At 45.8% G+C, this 24,531-nt stretch overlaps 2 protein-coding genes across 2 annotated transcripts in view; both read left to right on the forward strand.

Annotated features, from left to right (window-relative positions):
- LOC101108756 (heme transporter FLVCR2) overlaps positions 1 to 24,531 on the forward strand; it is a 116,236-nt gene that overhangs the window by 89,236 nt on the left and 2,469 nt on the right. The window lies entirely within an intron of this gene.
- LOC101102549 (ergosterol biosynthetic protein 28 homolog) lies at positions 4,972 to 14,971 on the forward strand. The gene is made up of 5 exons (XM_027972058.3): positions 4,972 to 6,719; positions 8,154 to 8,317; positions 10,670 to 10,760; positions 14,498 to 14,616; positions 14,743 to 14,971. Exons 1-5 carry the CDS (start codon positions 6,547 to 6,549, stop codon positions 14,820 to 14,822), a joined length of 627 nt encoding a protein of 208 aa, XP_027827859.2. The 5' UTR covers positions 4,972 to 6,546; the 3' UTR covers positions 14,823 to 14,971.

Genomic DNA, 24,531 nt, shown 5'->3' on the forward strand with positions numbered 1-24,531 from the left:
GAGAAGCTATACAGATGACCCAGGCAAATATATTCATACATTCCAACATATTACCTTGGCCTTTGACTTGACGTGGAAAGACATCATGGTCATACTTAGTCCAACTTTATCTGACCCTGAACATACTAGGGTCTCAAAGGAAGCCCAGAGGTATGCAACAGGGCTTCACATGTCCTGCGATAGATACCCAGTAGGGGAAACTGCAGCCCTCTCCTCTGATCCTAATTGGAATTATAATGACCCGGAACACATCTGGGAAAGAGATCATTTTCTAATCTGTGTGAAGGCAGGACTGAAAGCAGCCCAACCAAAAGTAATTAGCTACGCCCGGGTCTCAGCAATAACTCAGGAGCCCAGTGAGAACCCCACTGCCTTTCTGGAAAGGCTAAAAGAGGCACTCCAAAAGTTTACCAATCTGGACTTAGACTCTTACGAGGGCCAGGCTGATTTTAAAGGACAAATTCCTGTCTCAATGTGCATCAGATATCAGAATTAAGTTACAACAGCTACAATAGCAGGACCCTGCTGCCTCTTTAGATGAGATGGTCCAGACAGCCACCAATACCTTTTATAACAGAGAACAGGAAAAGGAGGCCAAGGCCCAGGAGAGGGAGAGAAAGAAAGAGACAAGGCATGCCCAGATGCTGGCCGCCCTCCAGAGAAGCCCTATGGCAAACCCCAAGTCCTTGAAGGACAAGGCATGAGACAAAAGCCTGATCTGTAGACAGGTGGGGCATTGGGCCAAAGAGTGTCCAAACTGCGATAAGTCTCCTAGAACAGCTTGCCACAAATACCATCAACTGGGAGAATGGGTGGCACTCTGCCCTCAGGACCCAAGAGCCTCAAGGTCAAGCATCAAGCCTACCCTCACAATGGTTCAAGAGGACTGAAGCCGCCCACTCCAGCCAGCCTGCCTGTCACAGATAACCATCATGGGGCTGGAGCCAAGGGTGCAACTGGATGTGGCAGGTAGGTCCAAGAATTGCTTGGTTGACAAAGGAGCTACCTACTCTGTCTTGATCTCCTACTCCGGAGACTTCTCCTCCCAAACCTGTACCATTTTGGGTGCTACAGGAAAAACAACTACTAAAAGATTCACCCGAGCTCTTCTTTGTTGCTGGGATGGACAAATAGTTTCCCACCAGTTTCTGGTGGTCCCTGAGTGTCCTACTCCCTTATTGGGAAGAGATATACTCACTAAGCTGGGGACCACCCTCGTGATGGGAAGTTTTTCAGCCCCTAGAGCTCTACAGCTCCTGGTTACTACTGAAGAACCCATTACACCTTCAATAGAGAAGGACCAAAAACTATGGGAGGACTAAATTAACCCCCAGTTGTGGGACCAGGGGATTCCTGGATGAGCCCACCAAGCTGAACCAGTCATCATTATCTTCCAAGATCCCACTTGGTTTCCTAACTGGAAAAAATACCCTCTCAAAAGAGAGGCTCAGGAGGGACTACAGCCTTTAATAAATAAATCCCTTGCTTGTGGGCTATGGTCCCCACCAGTTCGCCATGTAACACCCCGATCCTCTCAGTAAAGAAAAAATACAGAAGCTGCTGCATGGTTCAAGATCTCTGGATCATAAATGAAGCTGTAGTCCCCCTCCATCCCACAGTACCCAATCCCTATGTAATCTTGGGAGAAATCCCACCCAGTGCCAAGTGATTTACAGTCTTGGATCTCAAAGATGCATTTTTCTGCATACCACTGGCTAAAGAATCCCAATATCTTTTTGTGTTTGAGTGGGAGGCCCCAGGAGGAAAACACAAACAGATGACTTGGACAGTATTACCTCAGGGCTTCAGAGATAGCCCCCACCAGTTTGGACAGGCCCTTAGCCGGGATCTCCTAGATCTGGACCTGGGACCTAATGGGAAAATATTACAATACGTAGATGACCTACTAATCTGCTCTCCAGATTAAAAAAAAAGTGCCCAACAACATGCAATTCAGGTTCTAAACTTCTTGGCAGAAAGGGAATATAAAGTCTCCCATGCTAAGGCACAGATGGTGGAGACAAAGGTCACTTACTTGGGAGTTCAGATTACACACGGGTCCAGGAGGCTGCCCTCTGATCAGGTACAAGGAATCCTCCAGTTGCCCTCCCCCACGACTCGAAAACGATTGCGAGCTTTCCTGGGGCTACCTGGATATTGTAAAATCTGGATACCCAACTATGGTCTAATTGCCCAACCCTTATATGAAAGCTTAAAGGGACAAGATGATTCAATCCCACTGAAGTGGGGAACGCCTCAAAAGAAGGCAGAGGCTACACTAAAACAGGCTTTAACTCAGGCACCTGCCTTGAGGTTGCCAGACCCAGAAAAAGCATTCCAACTTTATGTCCATGAAAGAGAGGGAATAGCCTTGGGTGTGTTAACTCAAAGATTGGAATCTGAGCCCCAGCCTGTAGTTTACTTATCCAAAAAGCTCGATCCAACTACCTGAGGCTGGCCCCCTGCCTTCGAAATCTTGCAGCTATTGCAATCATGATAGAAGATGCTTTAAAACTCTCCTTTGGGGGCAAACTAACTATTTTTACCAGCCACCAAGTAAAACAACTCCTAAATGGGAGAGGCCATTTATGGATGTCTGATCAAAGAATCCTCAGATATCAAGTAATGCTGATGGAAAACCCAGGCCTCACTATATCCCCTTGTGAGGTTCTTAACCCAGCCACCCTCCTGCCTACCCCCGAAGGCTCTCTCCCCTTTCATTCTTGTCTAGAAACCTTGGACCACTGGACAAAACCCCGAGAGGGATTGTCAGAAGATCCTCTGACCAATCCTGAGGAAATCTGGTATACTGATGGAAGCAGCTTTGTCTTGGATGGAAAAAGAAGAGCCGGGTATGCAGTAGTTTCCAATTTTGAGACCACAGAGGCTAAGCCTCTGCCACCAGGTACTTCAGCCCAATTAGCTGAGCTCATAGCCCTGACTTGAGCTTTAGAGCTGGGAAAAGGAAAAAGAGTAGCCATTTACACGGATTCCAAGTATGCCTTTCTGATGCTACATGCACATGCTGCTATTTGGAAAGAAAGGGGCCACTTGACCACCCGAGGATCACCAATCAAATATGGTGATCAGATCCTTAGACTCTTGGAGGCAGACCATCTGCCCACTGAGGTTTCAGTCTCCCACTGTAAAGGACACCAAAAAGGAAGCACAGAAGTGGCACAAGGGAACCAAGCAGCTGATCAAGCAGCTAGGAGAGCAGCGTTACAGAACTATGACCTAATAGGGGTTGGCACCTTAGTTCCACAGACTAATTTGCCAGAAACTCCTTCATATACTGAAGGTGAGACTCTTAAAGCTAAGAGCGAGGGCTTTCAAGAAGATCATATCAGGTGGTTCCAAAAGGAGGGACTCCTTTTTCTGCCTGGGAACCTCCAATGGAAGTAGGTTAACTCCTTACATGCCACTATTCATTTAGGAGAAAAGGCCCTCCAAAGATTACTAGAAAAGTCCTTCAGTGGAACAGGCTTCCAAACAACTATAAGACAGGTGGTCTCTTGTCCCACTTGCCAATTAAACAACCCCCAAGGAGCTCGAAGACCCCACCTGGCCCAGCCCGTCCAACGACGAGGGGCCTACCCAGGAGAGGACTGGCAGATGGACTTCACCCAGATGCCAGTTTCTCAAGGGTATAAATACCTATTAGTCATGATAGATACATTCACAGGATGGATTAAAGGCTTTCCCACCCGGACTGAGAAGCCTGAGGAGGTGGTAAAAAAAAAACTGCTCCATGAAATCATTCCAAGATTTGGTCTGCCAAGGTCATTACAAAGTGACAATGGGACATCATTTACTTCTAAGGTCTCCCAAGGGGTCTCGAAAGCATTGGACATTACTTACTATCTCTATTGTGCCTGGAGGCCTCAATCTTCAGGAAAAATAGAAAGAGCCCAATTCTTAAAATCAGCGATGAAAAAGATAACCCAGGAGACCTCCCTGGGATGGAAGGAGGCTTTACCAATAGCTCTCCTCTGCACCCGCATTGCCCATAAGGAACAGCTTGGTCTTAGTCCTTATGAGATGCTATATGGGAGACCTTTTGTTTATGTCAATGACCTCTTCCTAGATCCAGAGGTTCAGACCCTCCAGTCTTATACCATGGCCATTGGGCAATTCCAACAGGATATACGCTTGTGGGGTATGAACCAGGACCCAAAAGATTCTAAGGAGTCACCACTATATGCCCCAGGGACTCAAGTCCTAATTAAAGTCTGGAAAGATGGGTCCCCAAAGGCTCAACTCCAGCCCACATGGAAGGCCCCTACCCTGTAATACTTTCTACCCCCTCAGCAGTCAAGGTACCAGGACATGACACCTGGATTCACTACTCACGAGTCAAGCTGTGGAAGAAAACAGAAGAGGACACTCAATACACCTGTGAGCCCCTGGGAGATCTCAGATACCTGTTCAGGACTACCAATGAGTGCCATTCTAATGAACACCCCCAAAATCTGGTTTCTGGACATAAGATTTCTCAGAATATCTCTAAATAGCCAACACAGCTTGGTAGAGATAGTACTCCAAAAGAGACAGGAGATAGATCGTCTGACCCTTGAACAAGGAGGGACTTGAGCCATCCTGGCGATGTGAATTTAAAATTGACTAATGACCCTACTAGTCCTTGTTATGCCATATTGATGCTGCTTATGATTGCTCCATGTATTAACAATTGTCTAACCTGTTTTGTCTCTGCCCAGGTCAACAAGCTACAACATGCAGTGCCAGTTCAACAAAGACGTAAAACTACAGCCGACCACGGAAAATATCACACACCCTTAGATGGACACTGCTACAGGGGAGGCCCAATACCCCTCGCCGTCCCAGTTCAGCAGGAAGTAGCCAGAAAGACCTCAGTGCCCCTATTCCCAAAGAATTGGGCCTCCCATCTCTTGCGGGGGGAATGTTAGGTAGGTAGAATAGGGAAAAGGAGTCTAAAATGGCGGTGGCTACAAGACAAGGAAGGGAAAAGCCCGCGGAAATAGAACAAAAGAAGGTCTGAGGACCAGAGTGAGGACCTCAGGTAAAACAAACAACACTCCCGGCTGGCCCAATTTACATAGGACAGGCCCAGGGAGAGATAAACACACAAAAAGAGGAGCCAAAGCTAGCTTGCTCTCCCTCTCTCTCTCTCTCCCCCTATCTCCCTCTCTCTCTCCCCCACCACGCGCTGGGGCGCTCTTCTCCTTGTGTCTTTGGATCGATGTGCCCTCACGCCTTGAAGAAGTATCTTCCTGCTATCTTCTAAATAAAATAGAGCTGTAACACTGAGCTGTAACACTGATTTGTCTAAGAGCTTTAACATGGTCCATTTGAGACCTGAGAGCTATAACATGGTCTATCCAAGACCTGAGAGCTGTGACACACCAAGGGGGCTCTAGTGTCCGTCACTCCAAATCTTTGTTGTGACGAGACAAAGAATCGAGGAACATACACTCCCGTGACACCACGAAGTGATGGACCAGATGCCATGGTCTTATTCTGCTGAATCAAGGTTATAAATGGCTGGGGGGAGGGGAACCTTCCCTCCAAATGCTCTCAAAAATTATTCTCCCTTGTTGAAAATCACAAACTAGGATCTGAATATCAAACTGACATTAAAATCAGCCTATTGCTAATTAAAATACTTTAATAAAGAAAAGGTACATTTCACTGTGTTTGAGGATGGACGAGAAATAATAGATAAGAAAATGTTTGAATGACCATAATCCTATTACTCAAAGATGAGCATTCGATCTTTCCAAACCTTATTTTTCTATGCATTAACATATGTGATAACGTAAATAGGGGGCGAGGAAAGCCAGTTCCGACAAGGATCCCGACACATGTTCAGCGAAATGGGCAGTATGGAACAATCTCAAGGTTTTCTTCCGAGTATCCCCAACAGGATTTCGCAGATAGGGAAATCCCTTAAATTAATAACAAACTAAACCTCCAAGCGATGAAGGGACGCCAACCTGTCCTAGGCTGCGAACTGGGCAGGAAGAGACAGGGCGTTCGCAAGATTGAGGACACTCTCCCCAGGAGTGTCCTCACCCTAAAAGGATCAGGCTCTCAAACCCTCCCACGGCTCACCCCCATCCCAGGGAGGTCCTCGGATGCTCCCCACGGAAAGGACGCGGGGAGCCGCAGCCGCTGCGATTCAGCCCAGCGCGCCCGGAAGCCGACAGCTGTTCCCGGACAAGGAGAGGGGAGTGCAGCGCCCGGCACCCGCCGGGACTCGGGGCGCCCCTCTCTCCGGGGAGGAGGGCGCGGGCGCAGGCCTTTACCCGCTTCATCTTCCCATCGCTCGGGGCGGGCAGGCGGGGACAGCGCTCGGCACCTCCCTCCCTCCTCCTTCACCGGCCGGTCTTCAGAGAAGTCTTGAATTCTTTTATCCGCTCTTTTCCCCGCCGTCCAAAAAGATTGACTCCGAACCCGGAGTTGTTCTGCTGCACTCAACAGGAGAGTTCACTGCAAGGGCCGCGTGCTGGGGTTGACGCTTGGGCAGCTGCAACCGCTGATTCGCAGTAAAGGGGTCCAAGACCCATGACTTCCAGCAGAACGAAAACAGCCAATCAGAACGAGGACAGACAGATACAACCCAATCTAGGAGCCAGGCTGAGAGCGGGGGCGGGAACAAGGGCTGAGGTAGACTCAGGTCTGGAGCTGTGCTGGGGCAGTTTCTTTGCTGCTGCTGCTTCTGTGCTGACTCTAGCCAGGTAGGGTGTATGTGCGGGGGAGAGGTAGGTATCTGTGTGGCTTCTAATGGAGAGGATCCGCACAGCCTGGAAAAATGGAGATGGGATAGAAGGAAGATACCCGGGAGGCAACCTTGTAGGGAGAAAAGAGATTTCAGAGACCAAGAGCAGCGGGAGCTGGGAAAAGGAAGAAAGCTTGTGGGTACAGAGTGAGTGAATCGATGAACGAATGAGTGGCCACTCTGAGCCTGGCACAATGCGAGGAAGCTCTGCTTCCTAAGGTAATTCTTATAATAATCCTTGGAATAGGTAATTTTAATCTCCATTTTGCAGGGAAGGGAACTTAAGCTGTAAAGTGTGAATTACTTGCCCATGGTCACACAGCTACTGAACAGTGAGACCAGGAAAGGAACCACTGACTCCCGACTCTACTAAACACCACACCTTTCCTGGCCTGGGTCGGGGCAAAATTGGGGAATACAGGTTGGATTCTCTCAGAGGCCCTCAAAAGCATTGAGGAAGCCGTGCTGAGGGACTGGCAGAGCAATTTGGGAGAGCGCTCTGGCTCTGCCTCACCAGCTATCTTCTGGAGTTTCCGAGAGCTTCTGTGAAATGGGCATAAGTTCTGTCAAAGAGGGAGGCCATCCATGCAGGTTTTCTGACCCTGAGAGCTTAAGTCTCCTACTGAGGGAGGGAGAGAAATCAAGGAGGAGGGGAGGAGAGGGGAGTGTGTGTGTCTTGGCCCATGCTGGAACTGCAAAGTAGAGAAAAAGCGTGTAAATATTTCCCTCCAGCCATACATGCCACTCAGACGTGCAAGACTTCTCTGTGCTGGGAAGGATCGATCAGCAGTAGCCAGGCAGGTGTCTGTTACCTTTGAGGTACTTGCAGTACAAAAGAATGACGTGAAGCACCAGGTTAGAAGGAAAGATCCCAGGGGTCTGATTCAGCCAAGAGAAGAGAGTTCTGCTTTAGGCTAATATTTTGGAGAAATCCCTTAGCTGGAAATAAGCATGGTGCTACTTGTTGCACAGTATACTGTTGACTCGCCATTAGTATGATGAAATATTGAGACCAATTTCCAGAAATCGTTCATTAGAGTCCATTTTATTTCTTGGTAGTGATGTTTGGACACCTCCCTCTCCTCTGTTTCCTTTCTTTCCATTTTTTTCCACAGGGTCTGTCATTTCCACCCACTGCATTATTTAGCCTTTTTTTTTCATTACTTTTGTCAGCACACTTTGAGTTAAGGTAGATATTCAAAGACAAAGTGCCAACCCTATGAAGGGGGCATGAAGGTAGACGAGCCTCCGGTATTTGGGAGAGGAGTTTATGAAATGGCTGATGAAGTAAGATTAGTACCACCCTCATGAATGGGACACAGGTTAACTACAGAGCTTATGGTTGAAGCACATTAACCATCTGTGTCTCCTGCCCTTTGCTTTTGTTTCCAAGGCAAAAAGCCCTCTCAGGTTGGAGGGGAGCCATGAGCCGATTCCTGAACGTGTTACGAATCTGGCTGATGATGACATCCATCATAGCCTCGGGTCACTCGCTGCAGAGCTTCCGAGACCACACCTTTCTCTATGAAAAGCTCTATACCAGCAAGCCAGACCTGGGTAAGAAAGCAAAGACCTGCATCCTTTGTGGGAGTGGCCTAAATGATGGTCCCCAGACCGGGCTGTACATCACAATAACTGCAAAAAACTAAAACCAAACAAAGCACAGGTGGCCAATTCCCTGTCCAGACCTAATTACTGAATCTTTCACCCCCTGGATGTGTCACAGGAAGTTCTTTTTAGAAACTTCCCAGGTGATTCTGATTTTGCCTAAGCTAGTGATCCTAAGCCACTACGTGGTGGATAACAATTGGTCCATTTTGCCCACAAGCTTCTCTGAATACCTTTCCCTTCATTTTACACTGCCCTTGGCAGCTGGTCTGTACAAATACCATTACAAGGACATGTGAGGAAACAGACTTCTGATGACTCTGATGCCTGATGAGGAAACCATGAAGAAGGTTTTCCTGTTGCTTCCTTCAAAAATCAGGTCATGTGGCATATGGTTTATACCCTACATTGCATATGGAGAATTACTAATCCAAGGTCTTCTCAAACCATGACACAGATCCTGAAAAGATACCAAAATCCCTCCAGGTTGGTTTCCCACATGAACTTCCACAGGCCCACGATGGCTTTCCCCAGCATCCTGAGCCTCTCTGCTGGAGAGTGGTTGCACATTTCAGCTTGCGCTTCCTTCCTTTGATACGTGGGGTGGCTTGAGCTGCAGTACCATTTCATAGTAGCGACAATTGTGTCACATTTATAGGTAACCCAGATTCAGGCTCTGACCTAGTTCACATTTCTGCAGCATCTGGGTATAAAATGAAAGTAAGAAGGCTAAGGCTCACTTTGAACAAAGCTCAAGTATAATAGGCTTAGAGAACCTGGAAAAGTGGGTGGAACAATTCCACTTTTCGCCCTCCAGTGCTGTCCTCCGGTGGTCCAGGAACTCTGTATAGATTCACAGGGTTTTTGAGGTCATCTATCTTAGCCCTTTCAATTTAAAATTGAGACAGAAAAGCCCAGAGGTTATGTGATTTGCCAAAGGGCATATAGGTGAGCAGAACTGTGTGTGTGCGCCTCTGCAGGCCTGCACGCACACACAGCTTGGAAATAGGTCCCTCGTGACCTCCTGGGACTTTGCTGGTGATAGCAGGAGCCTGGAGCATCCAGTAGAAGAATTGCACCTGATGCCTACTCTGGTTAGCATTACTGAGATACTCCATTTTCAGTTCTCACTCATAAAGAGATGTATAGAAATAGAAAAGAGAAATTTCTTGTCATTTCATCAGAAGCGCTATCAAAATGCTTTATAAAGAATGTAAAAGAAAAAAAAAAGAATCTAGCTCTCCAGGACTAACCGCTATATTTTAGTTTGGGATATTTTTCTCAAAATGACTACCATCTAAAGATCTTTGGGGTTGTGAATTTAGTGTTGCTGTCTGGTTTTCCAAAGGCTGGAAAATCCTTAAAGGAAAATCCTGAAAGACATTTCGATTGTGAGTCTTGTCCCTTAAAATTTCTCTTGCTCAGGAGACCAGGAAAGGAAGTATCCTTGCTTTTCACCGTAGATCAATACCGGTGCATTAAAATCAACAAGGCAAGGCTTTCAAAAATACCAGGGGTGTCCTGGGCCCACCTCCATAGTATATGATTTAACTGATCTGGTATCCAGGTCTTGGTAATTTTACAAAATTTCGTTAGTTGAGTCTAATAAATGCCCAGGGTCAAGAAGCACTGTTATGATGGACTATGATTTAAACACTCTGGACAAGATATTTAACACAGCAGTGCCAGAATGAAGCTAGTAAGAGCAGAGTAGCCCCTGCTAGTACGGAGCTTTGCTCCCTTCCCACAAGCACAGGAAACCAGCCTCGTTAGTGCTTCATTCACATGATATAGATCTGAATTCAGGAGATCCAGGGACCTGGGTCTCTTAAAGACCAGGTGTGGGTGTCTAGACAGGGCTCAGTATTTCTGTGTTCTCTCCTGTATCAGCCTCACTGAAAGTCTAACCTCCTAGGCATCTTGCATTGACAGACTGCTTGCCACCGTGTTCCCCACACTTATCCTGATTCAGACTCACTTGCTTCACCAACACCAGAGCAGATTCCAGGCAGACCGGTAAACCACTAACCCAGGAATAACTGCCAAAGTGGGCTGTTTGTTAGGTTTCTACTCTTGGAATTCGCCCATCCAACTGTAGGCATTTGAAAAGGAGGTGAACCCGTTTTCCTTCTGGAATTCTTTCCATTCCTTCTAGTTCCCACATGCAGCATCAGAGCCTGTACTTTGCCCAGCCAAGGGGATTGCAGGCTCAGCTCTCTGACTCCTCCAGTGAAGCTGGAGGAGCTTGGAGGGAACCCTGACTCACCCTTCTCACCACTCCTGCTTGTTTCTGCTGCACAGTGAATGGCCTCCAAGCTCGGACCTTTGGACTCTGGACAATGCTCTCATCAGTGGTTCGCTGCCTCTGCGCCATCGACATTCACAACAAAACGTATGTAAGGGAGGGAACAGCACCAGTCTCCCTGTGTTGGCAATGGGTGCTGAGCAGAGCCATTGTGTTCCTCCCTCGATGACTTGTTTATCCTTAAAATCAACATGGCAAGGCTTTTGAAAATACCAGGGTGTCCTGGGCCCACCTGCATAGTATATGATTTAACTGTTCTGATATCCAGGTCTTGGTAATTTGATAAAATTTCTTCAGTTGATTCTAATAAATGACCAGATTCAAGAAGCAGTATTATGACGGACTATGATACCATCATATGGCCTATGATTTGATATAGTAACCTAGAATGTGAAGATAAAAGATTACTAGGTACCATTCCTTCCAGAGCTAGAAAACATCACAGGCCTGAAGGTTTTTTTTTTTTTTTAATTTTTAATTTTTAATTTTTTAATTTTAAAATCTTTAATTCTTACATGCATTCCCAAACATGACCCCCCTCCCACCTCCCTCCCCACAACAACTCTCTGGGTCATCCCCATGCACCAGCCCCAAGCATGCTGCACCCTATGTCAGACGTGGACTGGCGATTCAATTCTTACATGATAGTTTACATGTTAGAATTCCCATTCTCCCAAATCATCCCACCCTCTCCCTCTCCCTCTGAGTCCAAAAGTCCGTTATACACATCTGTGTCCTTTTCCTGTCTTGCATACAGGGTCGTCATTGCCATCTTCCTAAATTCCATATATATGTGTTAGTATACTGTATTGGTGTTTTTCTTTCTGGCTTACTTCACTCTGTATAATTGGCTCCAGTTTCATCCATCTCATCAGAACTGATTCAAATGAATTCTTTTTAACAGCTCAGTAATACTCCATTGTGTATATGTACCACAGCTTTCTTATCCATTCATCTGCTGATGGACATCTAGGTTGTTTCCATGTCCTGGCTATTATAAACAGGGGTTATAAATGAACCCCTATTATAAATGGCTATTATAAATGAACATTGGGGTACATGTGTCTCTTTCAATTCTGGTTTCCTCGGTGTGTATGCCCAGAAGTGGGATTGCTGGGTCATAAGGTAGTTCTATTTGCAATTTTTAAGGAATCTCCACACTGTTCTCCATAGAGAAAAAAAACCTGAAGGTTTTTAAGCTTAAAAATCTTTGAAATGGACACAGCACACTGGTTATGTTGTGATCCAGTGGCCTGCATCACATCCCTCTACTTCTTTACTAACGTGTCAGCCTTTCTTCTCCTAAAGAGGTAGTGTGCTTGCTGTTTTTAGAGAGGCCATGGCATGCCTTATTCTCACATTCTTCCCTGAGAGGCAGGGATGCACAGAAATCACGATCCGTGACATCATGAGCCCACTAGGAAGTGGTTGTGTGTTTACACAGAGTCATGAAGGGAGGGTCACAGAGAACCGAGGACTCCTCTGTATTCTGCCTCTTCAGAGCACTCACACAGACTGCATGCGTGCACACTCATGTGCGTGCACACTCATGTCCAACTCTTTGCAACTCCATGGACTGTAGCCCACCAGGTTCCTCTGTCCATGGTATTTTCCAGGCAAGAATACTGGAGCGGGTTGCCATTTCCTACTCCAGGGAGTCTTCCTGACCCAGGGATGGATCAAACCTACATCTCTTGAGTTCCTGCATTGCCAGGCAGATTCTTTACCTCTTTGCCATCTGGAAAGCCCTCATACAGACTAGTATGGAACAATAGCTAGCAATCACAGCCTCTGGGCTAGATAGTGTTGTAATCTGAACTGGCCGTTGGAGGGGGCTCAATGGAGGGGGCTCAAGCTTTCTTTCCGACAGCAATCATCTCCCCAATCAAGGTGGAAACTGCTCAGGTCCCCAAGTGAAGCCACCAAAAGAGCTTCATACTAAAGTTTTTTGTGTTAGCCAGACTCTCAGCACTGGGGCAAGAGAGGAGATGGTGCTATTTTTGAGGCTCTGTTATTGTACCAGATGCTTCCCCATGACACTGATTAAGTCTCCTCCTAGTAGCCCTGGGAAGCAGTGATTTTTGTTGCTGATTCTGTAGATCTGCATATTAGAGACTCAATTCATTTAAATTGAGGAAGACCAGGACATGTGGGATTTGAGGGCTATTAGTACTGTGATCGCTTCAACTTTATGTTTTCCTATTTTTGAACCTGACACTATGGTTTACTTGTTCTAGATTGACATATATTTTTGGAAGCAGCATGGTTTAGTGGAAACACTCTCAGGCCCAAGAAGGAAAACTGGAAAATAGGCTCTGGTCTCATTTCTATTGGTAACTAGGTTTGAAGCAGCAGGTTTATTATAGACCTTCTCTGCATCCCAGTCCCTTCATGTATAAAATGAGACTTGTGTATCCTCTCAGGGTGACTGGGAGGGAGTAAGGACTGCATAATCATTTTAACGACCTTTACCATGATGAAGAATTACTGACAAGTAGAAGGGGTATATATTTTTTTGTTGTGCTTTGAGGATGAGCCGAGACAGCTGAGACTTATCTTTACCTCTCTTACCCATTCATTACCCCTTCACCCAATGCAGGACAGCCGGAAATGCTGATTTCTATTTCCAAGTTGTTTTTTTAAGCCTGGGATTTTAGTCCATGTGCGTCTGATATGCTCTCTGATTCTATCCCTCCCTAACCAGAAACTTGAAATCAATTCCCAGCTATTCTTACTTTCTGAGACAGTCTGTATTCTGCCCATTTAGGATTTTTCTAAAAAACCTACTTTCACTTAAAAAAAAATCAACGCTTACATACATGTTTACTAAGTATGTAAAAATATGCACAGGAATGATAAAAATCAACTTTAAGATATTAGTTCCTTCTGGGAAGAAGGGAGGCAGGAGAATGGGATCAGGGTGGAAAAATGATCCAGAGGAAGCTTTAACTGAATTCTGTAATATTTTCTTAGGAAAAAAGTATCTGAGGCAAGCATGTCAAGATACTGAGTTTTGATAAGTAGGGATAAATTATATTATGCATAGGGATAAATTTTATTATTATGATTTTTTGTATGTTTGAAGTACTTCATAATTTTCAAATTTATGATTAAATAAATTTGATTAATTAAATAAATTAATTATTATATAGTTTTTAAAAAGATACCAGCAATCTAAGTGGTCCATCATCCTATAACTTCTGTCTTCTCCACCTCCTTGTCAAAACTGAGGAACAAGTTCTCTTCCCGTGAGGATGTCACTGTGTTCTCCATCGGACCCTTTTGCTAGGTTAAGATGCAAAATATCTTAAGATGCAGTCCATGTTGCAAAAGCACCTAAAAGCCCCAGAAATGCCCTTACCACCCATTCTTCGTTCATGCCCTTCATTCGGTGGCATCCATCAGATGAGCACTGACTAGCCCCTGGCCAGACACGTGCAAAGCGGGCTAGGACTAGAGTCAAGAGAATTTGAGTAAATAGAATACATAAGTGTGACTGATCCAAAATTGTCTACACTACGTAGAACTGCCATCCGTGAAACTCTGCTTTGCTATCACTGGCTTTACCACCTTGCTAAGACTTGCAAAGCCACTCTGGATGGCTTGTTCATTCTCCTCTCGATTTAGCAGTTGAAGGCTCCAGTTTTGCCCTAGGCGTGAATAAAACTGATGTGATCAAGCAGCCAGGTCTTTCACAGGGCCAAGTCTCCTTTTCTTTAGCTATAGTCATTTCCTGGGTTTCGATTTGTGTGTTTCAAGTCTGACCACTTCCTCTGCACTTAAGAAGCTGAACCTTCCGTCCCGTTTCTGTCTGCTCCCTGTAGGCTCTACTACGTCACGCTCTGGACCTTCTTCATTGTCGTGGGGCACGTACTGTTTGAGCTGTTTGTATTTGGAACCATGGCTCCCACAATTAACGTCATGGCACCCTTCATGGTGGCAAGTAAGCACTGAATGACCCTGGAACTCCCACAGGAGCCATCCCTGCCGTCAGGACCAGCCTTATACAAGCATTATAAGAAAGCATGGTGCTTATGTCAGCCACTAATCTTGTCTGTCTGTATTTAAGGTATCTCAATCCTGGGCATGCTAGTGGGACTCCAGCACCTAGAAGCAGAACCAGGATCCAGACAAAAGAAGAGAAACTGAGGCCAACATCCCCACATCCAAGATGTCATCTCCCGCCTTTGCTCGCCTCTTCCCTCTCTATGCTCTTCAGTTTCATTTCTGCTCCATCATCCACTTATAGCCTTTCACATTTGGGTTTTTCTTTCTTTAATTAAAAAACTTTTAAGATATTACATGCATACAGAAGGTCAGTGCCATTTAAATGTATGTAAAGAATCATTTTAGAATGAGTGCTCTGTACCTCCATCCAAATCAAGAAACTGCTGGGATATCTGAAGCCCACTGTGTGCCCGTCTCCCACACAGAGCCTCTTCCAGGACCACTTTTCCAGCTTTCTGCTTTTTCCTTTTATTTTTAAGTGTCGAATTGACTTGTGTGGTGGTAACACACAAACTGTGAAACATGAAGCTGCTGCCTTGCCCAAAGCATGGCCACCAAGGGCTGCCTTGAGGGGTTGTCCACTCAGGTTGGGCTTCTCTCTGCTGCAGGACCCAAGACTCTGAACCATCCACGGAACAAGCAGTTCTTCCAAGAAGGGCTCCCCAGCCAGTGAGCATGGCCCCTGTCCTTGTGCCTACAGGTGGATCAGGGTTGGAAGTGTCTGGGCTATTTTTAGACTCTCCAGTAAGCTACATTTGTGTAACGAGATTTGTGATAAATACAGAAACCTTCTGCTCTGATCAGTCCCGGTACTTTGGCTGCCCCTAAGCCCAGAGTGGCCCTGCCCTCCTCTGAGGCCTAGCAGAGGAAGATCCCAGCTTTCTGCAGATCAAATACACCATAATGAGTAGGACAGCGCAAGACCCAGGTAAACCTGGCTGCCTTTCGTCTCTTGTTCAGTTCTCATGAAGTCAATCTTCCTCCTCTCTGTCCCCACCTTCCAAATTCTGAGCACACAACTGAACATCCAGAACCCTCTCTTGTTTTCTTCACAAAGAAGAAACAGGTTCTTGAGAAAGCAGAACTGGACAACATGGAAGAAACAGCTGTATGAGCATGGAAAGAGCACTGGAGCCCAAGGACAAGGCGCTGGAGCAGACGGCTGCCATCCAGACACAGCCCTGAGCCCCTCCACACTGGTGGAACCCTCACGCACAGAGTATAGATGCGAAAACCCATTCGCTACTTCAGCGACTGTTTACTGAACAATTACTCCATGCCAGACACTTGGGAAGGAAACATGAACGACCCAGGCAATGTCCCTATAGTCAAGAAACAGACTGTCAACAAGCCCGCACCTGAAAGAACGACCCCAGGCAGTGCTAAGACTCTAGAAAACCAGGTACCGTGATTCGGAAGAGGAGGGAGGTACAGAAACTAGATCACTGGGAAAAGCCTCTCTGAGGAGGTGGGATCTGAGCTGAGTCACAGACATCATGTGTCTTCATATGTGAGGCAGTATCTAGGGCAGACCTAGCTGCACTTAGTCTTGTTCAAGGACTAAGGTCACTGAACTACAGAATGGTGACGTTCCTCAGTGGAAGGTAGGAGTTGCAAAGGGAGCAGGGGGCTTGTGAAGGGCCTTCCCAACCAGTTAAGGCTCTTCAGGTGAAAGGAACAAAGTCTTCCTTAAACCAGCTGAAGCGATGAAGATAACAGTGGCTGACAAAACTGAACAGAGGATTGTAGGCTTCAGGAATGGTTTGATCAGGACTCCGTTCCATTTCTCTGGAGTTCTTTTGACTCTGCCCTCCTGCGTTGGCTTCATCCACAGGCTGGCTTCCTTTATGGTACCAAAAATGGTTATAGCAATTCCAGGCCTCATGTCCCCTCCTCGAAAAAGAGCTCCATGGTATGAACTATCTTCCCTTATCAGCCATTGTAGGAGGCAGTAAGAAAAGCAGTGATCTTACAGAGAGTTAATGTTGGGGTGGCGGTCTGCAGGGAGCCCACCTGAGAAAAGAGTGAATGAAAGCACAAGACATATGGATCTCCTCGGCGTGCCTCGAGGAAGTGTGATTCCTGATAAATAAAGGCAAGATCCGGAGGAGCTACAGATGGTACAGGGTATTTGGCAGATACTCTGGCTATTCGGTTTCTCAAACAGCCCAGGCTTGGCCCCTTCCCAGGTGATTTAAAGTGGAATCCTACTGTTGTTCGTCCGCCTAAGGATTGCTGACAGATAGGATCAGAGTGCCCCAGACGCAGTCCGCTCGCTAGAGAAGAAATGTCCAGGAAAGCGATGACTGCAGCCCATTCTCCTAACGCACATAAGGTGAATGCCTTACGAAGGGGAGAGTGACAGGAAGGGGAGCAATCCAGAGCTGCAGAAAACAGCACTGGGTTCCGGCCCAGTCTGCTGCATGACTGCTGTGCTTGTAGAGCAGACACGCCAGCTACCCTGGGAGATAAGCCAGAAACCACAGTGGGCTCCTGGCAGCAGGCACCCTCGGGTGGCGCTGTCCTCGCTTGGCAGCAGGCACACTGTTCTCGAGTGGACGCTGTGTGGAAAGCAGTCCTAGTCCCGTGTTAGGCACTGAGTTGCAGTCCCCAGATAGGCCAGGTGTAACCTCTGCAGCCTCATTTTAAAAATAACCCAGTCGATGGCACCGTCTATGCAGCAGAGGACCACCTCTCATGGTATGGAGCCCCCACCCCTCCTTCCCATTCCCACCCCCAAAGCCGTCTCTGCCCCAACAAATGACAAGGCAGACCACATGGAGAATCTATCGCTGCCTTGATCATCTGATATTAACAAGTAGAAAATGACTAATTATGTTTTTAAAATGAAGCAATGGTTTCAGCAAGCATTTTGCTTATGCATTTTAAGGGACTGAAGAGTAAACACTTTGGCCTCATCAAAAAGTGAAAAACCATCACTGTCCACTTCCTCCCAGCCCTAACTCGGGCCTCCTACCAGAAGTTTGACTTTTCTTATGTACAGAGGACCTGTGCACACAGACACAGACACCGCGGGCTCGCCTCGGGTCCTGGCCCAAGCACCGCTGCCACGCAGGCAACTCCAAGGCGCTGAGGCCGAGGCAGTGGGCACAACTGAACAGCACAGGTGTCTTGATTACAGAGCTCAGGGCACAGGAGAACTGGCACAAACGTCTTATTTTCAGGCAATTGTCCCCAAGCAGTTGAGTACAGCCAGATGCAGGCAAGGCAGGAGTGGTCAGCTTGGGCTGGTTGAAAGGAGTCCCTTTAAATTCAGGGTGTCTGAGAAAGGATTGTTGCTGGAGAAGGGGTGAGGAGAGGGTTTGGGGCTGCAAACACTGTCCCCACCAGAGGTGGACAGGGTTATCTAACCCAGCAGACCTAAGGCCCATTCAAGGGCCACCTCTTCTTTCCTTTCATCTCTCAGGAGACCCTTGGAGTTCTCAGGGCAATGATCCAGGTGAGTTTGCAATTTCCGCAATAAACACTTCTGATTTGTAGGGAAAGAGGATGCAGGTTTTCTTGTTTTCTGCTTTTTAGCTCTAGGTAAAGTAGACTCGGTATTCTAACAGTGGATCACCAGGAGTAAAGAGGAGTAAATGTCACATACAGGTGCATTGAAATAACGGAGTTCATCTGAGACACTTGGAGTCCCAGTAACGCCTGGATTGCTGGCTGAGATTGCCATCTTGGATCTTTCCATCACGGGTAGCTCCAGGGATGAACAGAAAACTGACTGTCATTGAACAACTCAGATTCATGGTCAGTAGACCTCTAACAGCAGCTATTGGAATCAGCCAACCAAAGCTGGCTAGCAGGAGAAAGTTCATCTCCAGAGAATTCGCCAGAGTCTGCTTCCCAGGGAATCCAACCTGTGACAGCTTATGCCAGATATGTTTCATAACAGCAAACACTAAGAGATCTGGAAGGTGGCTCACCCATCACTTGGATGGCAATAAAGACCCCATCAGTGGTACCTGGGGTGCAGATATCTCCAGGCAGAAGACAATACATAAAGTCTAAATTTAGAACATGATGAAAGTGGTTTATGAACAGCAATGCAAAATAATGTAAAACAAGAGTTTATGAAAGACAGACAAGAAAATTGAAGATCCACCTATAGTTTTTAAAACGACCCCTCCAATGAAGCAAATATACTATCTTCATGAAAGGGAATGGAATAAGTTTACAGAAGAACCTAGAATATAGAGATTAGAATCATATTCTTCTAAACATAGAAACTGTGGTTATTTTGACTTGCTAATGCTAGAAGAAACTGCCACTCAGAAATACCAGCAATAGTAGAGAAGATGCTCATTTGGAGTTTATTTTGACCATAATTTAAAAGTGACAGGATCTTGTGAAAAGTGTGCCATTCTGGAAAGTTTTACGGAAATGAAAGCCATAGTACAAGGAATTGTAACTATACGTAATAGACTAAGAATTCAGAGTCCCATGGTTCAGTGGAAACTGTTGGGGTACACTTCTCAGCCCTCCCCTGCAATCTCTCCATTCTTCCTTCCATAATGAAGTAGCTCTGTTTTAAATCATCATTTATCAGCCTTAACCTAAAGAGTCCTTAATATACAACTAAACCCCCAAACATTCATTTGAGATTCAGTCTCCCATCTTCAGCTGCTTTCTGTAGTTGTTTCAAGTGTTGACAAGTGTGTGGATGTTGGAATCTGAAATAACAAGATTCAAATCCCAGGTCTGCAATATGTCAACGGTGCCACCCTGGGCTAGTGAGTTACTTTCTCCCTAAACCTAGGTTTCTTATTCTGAAAATGGCAGTTATATAAATATCAAAAGTTTTATATTATTGATGAAATGATACATGGAAAAGAACTGTGTGAATATCTAGGACATGGTATCTACTCTTTAATTCATTAAATATGCTTCTATTGCCTGGATCATTCTCTTATTCTACTGTTTCCATAAATAATTTTGAGTATTAAATTGCTTGAAATATTGTGAAAATGGTTTGATTTAAGCTGGCTTAATTTTCTTAACTTGCTTCTATAATCCTTTAGTTTCCTTGCCAATTAATCACAAAGGTTGCAGCAGTAATCAGAGGTTAAAGCGTCCGCCTCCAATGCGGAAGACCCGGGTTGATCCCTGGGTCGGGAAGATCCCCTGGAGAAGGAAATGGCAATGCACTCCAGTATTCTTGCCTGGAGAATCCCATGGATGGAGAAGCCTAGTAGGTTACAGTCCACGGGGTCACAAAGAGTCGGACACGACTGAGCAACTTCACCTTAGAGGGGTGGAGAGAACTAGATGAGTACAAGTGTTTATCTAGGATAGACAAAAGAATTAGGTAAAAGATTAGATATTAGGGTGAGGGAAAGTGGAGTGAATAGGAAAGAATATAACCTAAAGAATTCCATTGTTTAAGTGAAGTAAAGTGAAGTCGCTCAGTCGTATCCAACTCTTTGTGACCCCATGCACTTTAGCCTACCAGGCTCCTCTCCCATGGACATCTCTAGGCAAGAATACTGCAGTGGGTTGCCATTTCCTCCTCCAGGGGATCTTCCTAACCCAGGGATCAAACCCAGGTCCCCCACATTGCAGGCAGACGCTTTAGCATCTGAGCCACCAGGGAAGCCCATTGTTTACGGTCTTAACGAAAACTATTTACTCTTTCACATTAGGTCAGATAGAATTGGCTGGCCTAAGGTCATATCACAGTCAATGTTTGAGTTAGGGATTTCTCCTAATCGTTTTCAAACCATAACTTGGCTAACTTACTTCTACTGGTGGTTCTTAAGAATCAACCAATTCAAAAGAGACTTCTCTGACCCCTATGCCTCCTTTTCCTATATATCCTTTTACTTCCCTGGCTTATTATTACCTCACACTTGGATAAAGAGTATACTTTTATATTTGGTCTTCTTACTTAGCAGCAGCAGCAGCAGCAGCTAGGTTAACGGAGAAGGCAATGGCACCCCACTCCAGTATTCTTGCCTGGAAACTCCCATGGATGGAGGAGCCTGATAGGCTGCAGTCCATGGGGTCCCTAAGAGTTGGACATGACTGAGCGACCTCACTTTCACTTTTTATTTTCATGCATTGGAGAAGGAAATGGCAACCCACTCCAGTGTTCTTGCCTGGAGAATTCCAGGGACGGGGGAGCCTGGTGGGCTGCCGTCTATGGGGTTGTACAGAGTCGGCCATGACTGAAGCGACTTAGCAGTAGCAGCAGTAGCTAGACTAACTTGGAAGCAAACCTGAAAAAAATTATTTAATAAAGACCCTCCTACCTAATTTCATATAGATCTTATGGATGATGATTCTGTTGAAGCCCAGAAAAGTTAACTGAACTTTCTAAACATTATATAGCAGTGAGTGCTAAAATGAAAATTAGAACCAAGGAAATCTCTTTAACAATGCAACATTATTTCTATCACAACCAATTATGAATTATTCTGCTCTCAGATTTATCTTCTTCAAACAATAATTTCAGCTCCTCAAAAGCTGCCAGTGCTTCTACTTTATCTTAAAATACAATCTGTGTTCACTCTCATCCAAGACTCTGAATTATCTGGCCTTAGCTTCAGTTCAGTTCAGTTCAGTCGCTCAGTCGTGTCGGACTCTTTGTGACCCCATGAATCGCAGCACTCCAGGCATCCCTGTCCATCACCATCTCCCAGAGTTCACTCAAATTCACATCCATCGACTCGGTGATGCCATCCAGCCATCTCATCCTCTGTCGTCCCCTTTTCCTCCTGCCCCAATCCCTCCCAGCATCAGTCTTGTCCAATGAGTCAACTCTTCACATGAGGTGGCCAACGTATTGGAGTTTCAGCTTTAGCATCATTCCTTCCAAAAGAATACCCAGGGCTGATCTCCTTTAGAATAGACTGGTTGGATCTCCTTGTAGTCCAAGGGACTCTCAGGAGACTTCTCCAACACCACAGTTCAAAAGCATCAATTGTTCGGGGCTCACCTTTCTTCACAGTCCAACTCTCGCGTCCATACATGACCACAGGAAAACCATAGCCTTGACTAGACAGACCTTTGTTGGCAAAGTAATGTCTCTGCTTTTCAATATGCTGTCTAGGTGGTCATAACTTTCCTTTCAAGGAGTAAGCATCTTTAATTTCATGGCTGCAGTCACCATCTGCAGTGATTTTGAAGCCCTAAAAATAAAGTCTGACACTGTTTCTACTGTTTCCCCATCTATTTCCCATGAAGTGATGGGACCAGATGCCAGGACCTTTGTTTTCTGAATGTTGAGCTTTAAGCCAACTTTTTCACTCTCCTCTTTCACTCTCCTCAAGAGGCTTTTTAGTTCCTCTTCACTTTCTGCCATAAGGGTGGTGTCATCTGCATATCTAAGGTTATTGATATTTCTCCCAGCAATCCTGATTCCAGCTTGTGCTTCTTCCAGCCCAGCGTTTCTCATGATGTACTCTGCATAGAAGTTAAACAAGCAGGGTGACAATATACAGCCTTGACGTACTCCTTTTCCTATTTGGAACCAGTCTGTTGTCCCATGTCCAGTTCTAACTGTTGCTTCCTGACCCACATATAGGTTTCTCAAGAGGCAGGTCAGGTAATCTGGTATTCCCATCTCTTCAAGAATTTTCCACAGTTTATTGTGATCCACACAGTCAAAGGCTTTGACATAGTCAATCAAGCAGAAATAGATGTTTTTCTGGAACTCTCTTGCTTTTTCCATGATCCAGCAGATGTTGGCAATTTGATCTCTTGTTTCTCTGCCTTTTCTAAAACCAGCTTGAACATCTGGAAGTTCACAGTTCACGTATTGCTGAAGCCTGGCTTGGAGAATTTTGAACATTACTAGTGTGTGAGATGAGTGCAATTGTGTGGTAGTTTGAGCATTCTTTGGCATTGCCTTTCTTTGGGATTGGAATGAAAACTGACCTTTTCCGGTCCTGTGGCCACTGCTAATCAAAATGATTAGGAAACTGAAAATTGGGACTTTAAATTTTCATTTACACCAGAAACCATATAATTCTAATCTCTATATTCTAGGTTCTTCTGTAAACTTATTCCATTCCCTTTCATGAAGATAGTATATTTGCTTCATTGGAGGGGTTGTTTTAAAAACTATAGGTGGATCTTCAATTTTCTTGTCTGTCTTTCATAAACTCTTGTTTTACATTACTTTGCATTGCTGTTCATAAACCACTTTCATCATGTTCTAAATTTAGACTTTATGTATTGTCTTCTGCCTGGAGATATCTGCACCCCAGGTACCACTGATGGGGTCTTTATTGCCATCCAAGTGATGGGTGAGCCACCTTCCAGATCTCTTAGTGTTTGCTGTTATGAAACATATCTGGCATAAGCTGTCACAGGTTGGATTCCCTGGGAAGCAGACTCTGGCGAATTCTCTGGAGATGAACTTTCTCCTGCTAGCCAGCTTTGGTTGGCTGATTCCAATAGCTGCTGTTAGAGGTCTACTGACCATGAATCTGAGTTGTTCAATGACAGTCAGTTTTCTGTTCATCCCTGGAGCTACCCGTGATGGAAAGATCCAAGATGGCAATCTCAGCCAGCAATCCAGGCGTTACTGGGAGTCCAAGTGTCTCAGATGAACACGGTTATTTCAATGCACCTGTATATGACATTTACTCATTTTTACTCCTGGTGATCCACTGTTAGAACACCGAGTCTACTTTACCTAGAGCTAAAAAGCAGAAAACAAGAAAACCTGCATCCTCTTTCCCCTACAAATCAGAAGTGTTTATTGCGGAAATTTGGCTGAGGTTGACTCGGGCTGATCATGCCCATTTTTCACACTTTCCTGTGTATTGCCACATTGTCCTGTCGAAAGGTCTGTCAGCACTACCAATGGACATTGCTTCAGCAATGTATGAGGCCAATGCTGAGCATATATAATTTTGAAAATCCTTGACAATTTCCCCAAGCAAAAATGGTGTCTAAAAGAGGTATATTAAGGACATGTGCTGGCTCGTGGATGCTAATCTTTAGTTCCTTGTTTGTCCTCTGATCTTATGCTCTGGAGTTGGCAGGGAGCAGGTGGGGCGAGGCGCCTGGGACAGGACGTTCAGTGGGGACACAGGGAAAGCCTGAGATAAGGGCAGTCTTCTCAGGAGTCTGTGGGAACCCTGCCATCACCCCCTGTGGATATGGGCTTGTCTCTGAGCCACTGACGAGGAAACATGTGATTTGGGAACTTTAGTGACTATATCCTGAACCTGGAGTAAAGGTACTTGCGAAAAAACAGGATAGATTTCTCTTGAAAATATTTCAATTTGCAATGTGATGCGTTGTGTCAAGTGATAAGATTTTACTATGTTTAGTTTATAATCTGTGTTTTCCTGGGCAGATACAGGCAAAGAGACAAAAGTAAAGGTTGCCTATAGTCCTACTGCCCAGAGATAATCTAGTAACATTTTAGTCATTTCCCAGTGTTTTCTATGGATATGCTTATGCCATTGAGTTTTTTATCTTTTTGGCCATACCACCCAGCATGCAAACTTCCCTGATCAGGGATAGAACCATGCCCCCTGCAGCGGAAGCACAGAATCTTAATCATTGAACTGCCCGGGCAGCCCTCTCTTTGGGCTTTCTACCCTGCTTGTTTCTGCAGGAGAGTCTGACAGCCTTTCTACACCACTGCCCCACAACCGCACGTCCCCATGTACATGTCCGTTTCCTCCTGTTTGCTACTTAGGTCGTCCCACATTTCCCTGTCTCGCAGGCAGTTCCTTGCCCCCGTGGGCCAGGCTTGTTATCCAGCAGGGGGTGAGGGCTCAGTCCTGTGCGTGTGGACTGCGGGAAGCAGCGCGAGTCGGGCCAGGAGGCCAGTGGGTGCAGGCTCACGGTGCTGTCCTGGATGCACCTGGGGGGCTGG

Source organism: Ovis aries, chromosome 7 (genome assembly GCF_016772045.2).
Source record: "Ovis aries strain OAR_USU_Benz2616 breed Rambouillet chromosome 7, ARS-UI_Ramb_v3.0, whole genome shotgun sequence".
In the NCBI taxonomy this organism is placed as follows: domain Eukaryota; kingdom Metazoa; phylum Chordata; class Mammalia; order Artiodactyla; family Bovidae; genus Ovis; species Ovis aries.

Excerpts from the sequence above, each read along its gene's own strand:
- LOC101102549 (XM_027972058.3), top strand. The coding sequence starts at position 6,547 with ATGACTTCCAGCAGAACGAAAACAGCCAATCAGAACGAGGACAGACAG. Across the intron at positions 6,720-8,153 it reads TCTGTGCTGACTCTAGCCAG|GCAAAAAGCCCTCTCAGGTT; the intron begins GTAGGGTGTATG and ends TTTGTTTCCAAG. Across the intron at positions 14,617-14,742 it reads GGCACCCTTCATGGTGGCAA|GTATCTCAATCCTGGGCATG; the intron begins GTAAGCACTGAA and ends TCTGTATTTAAG.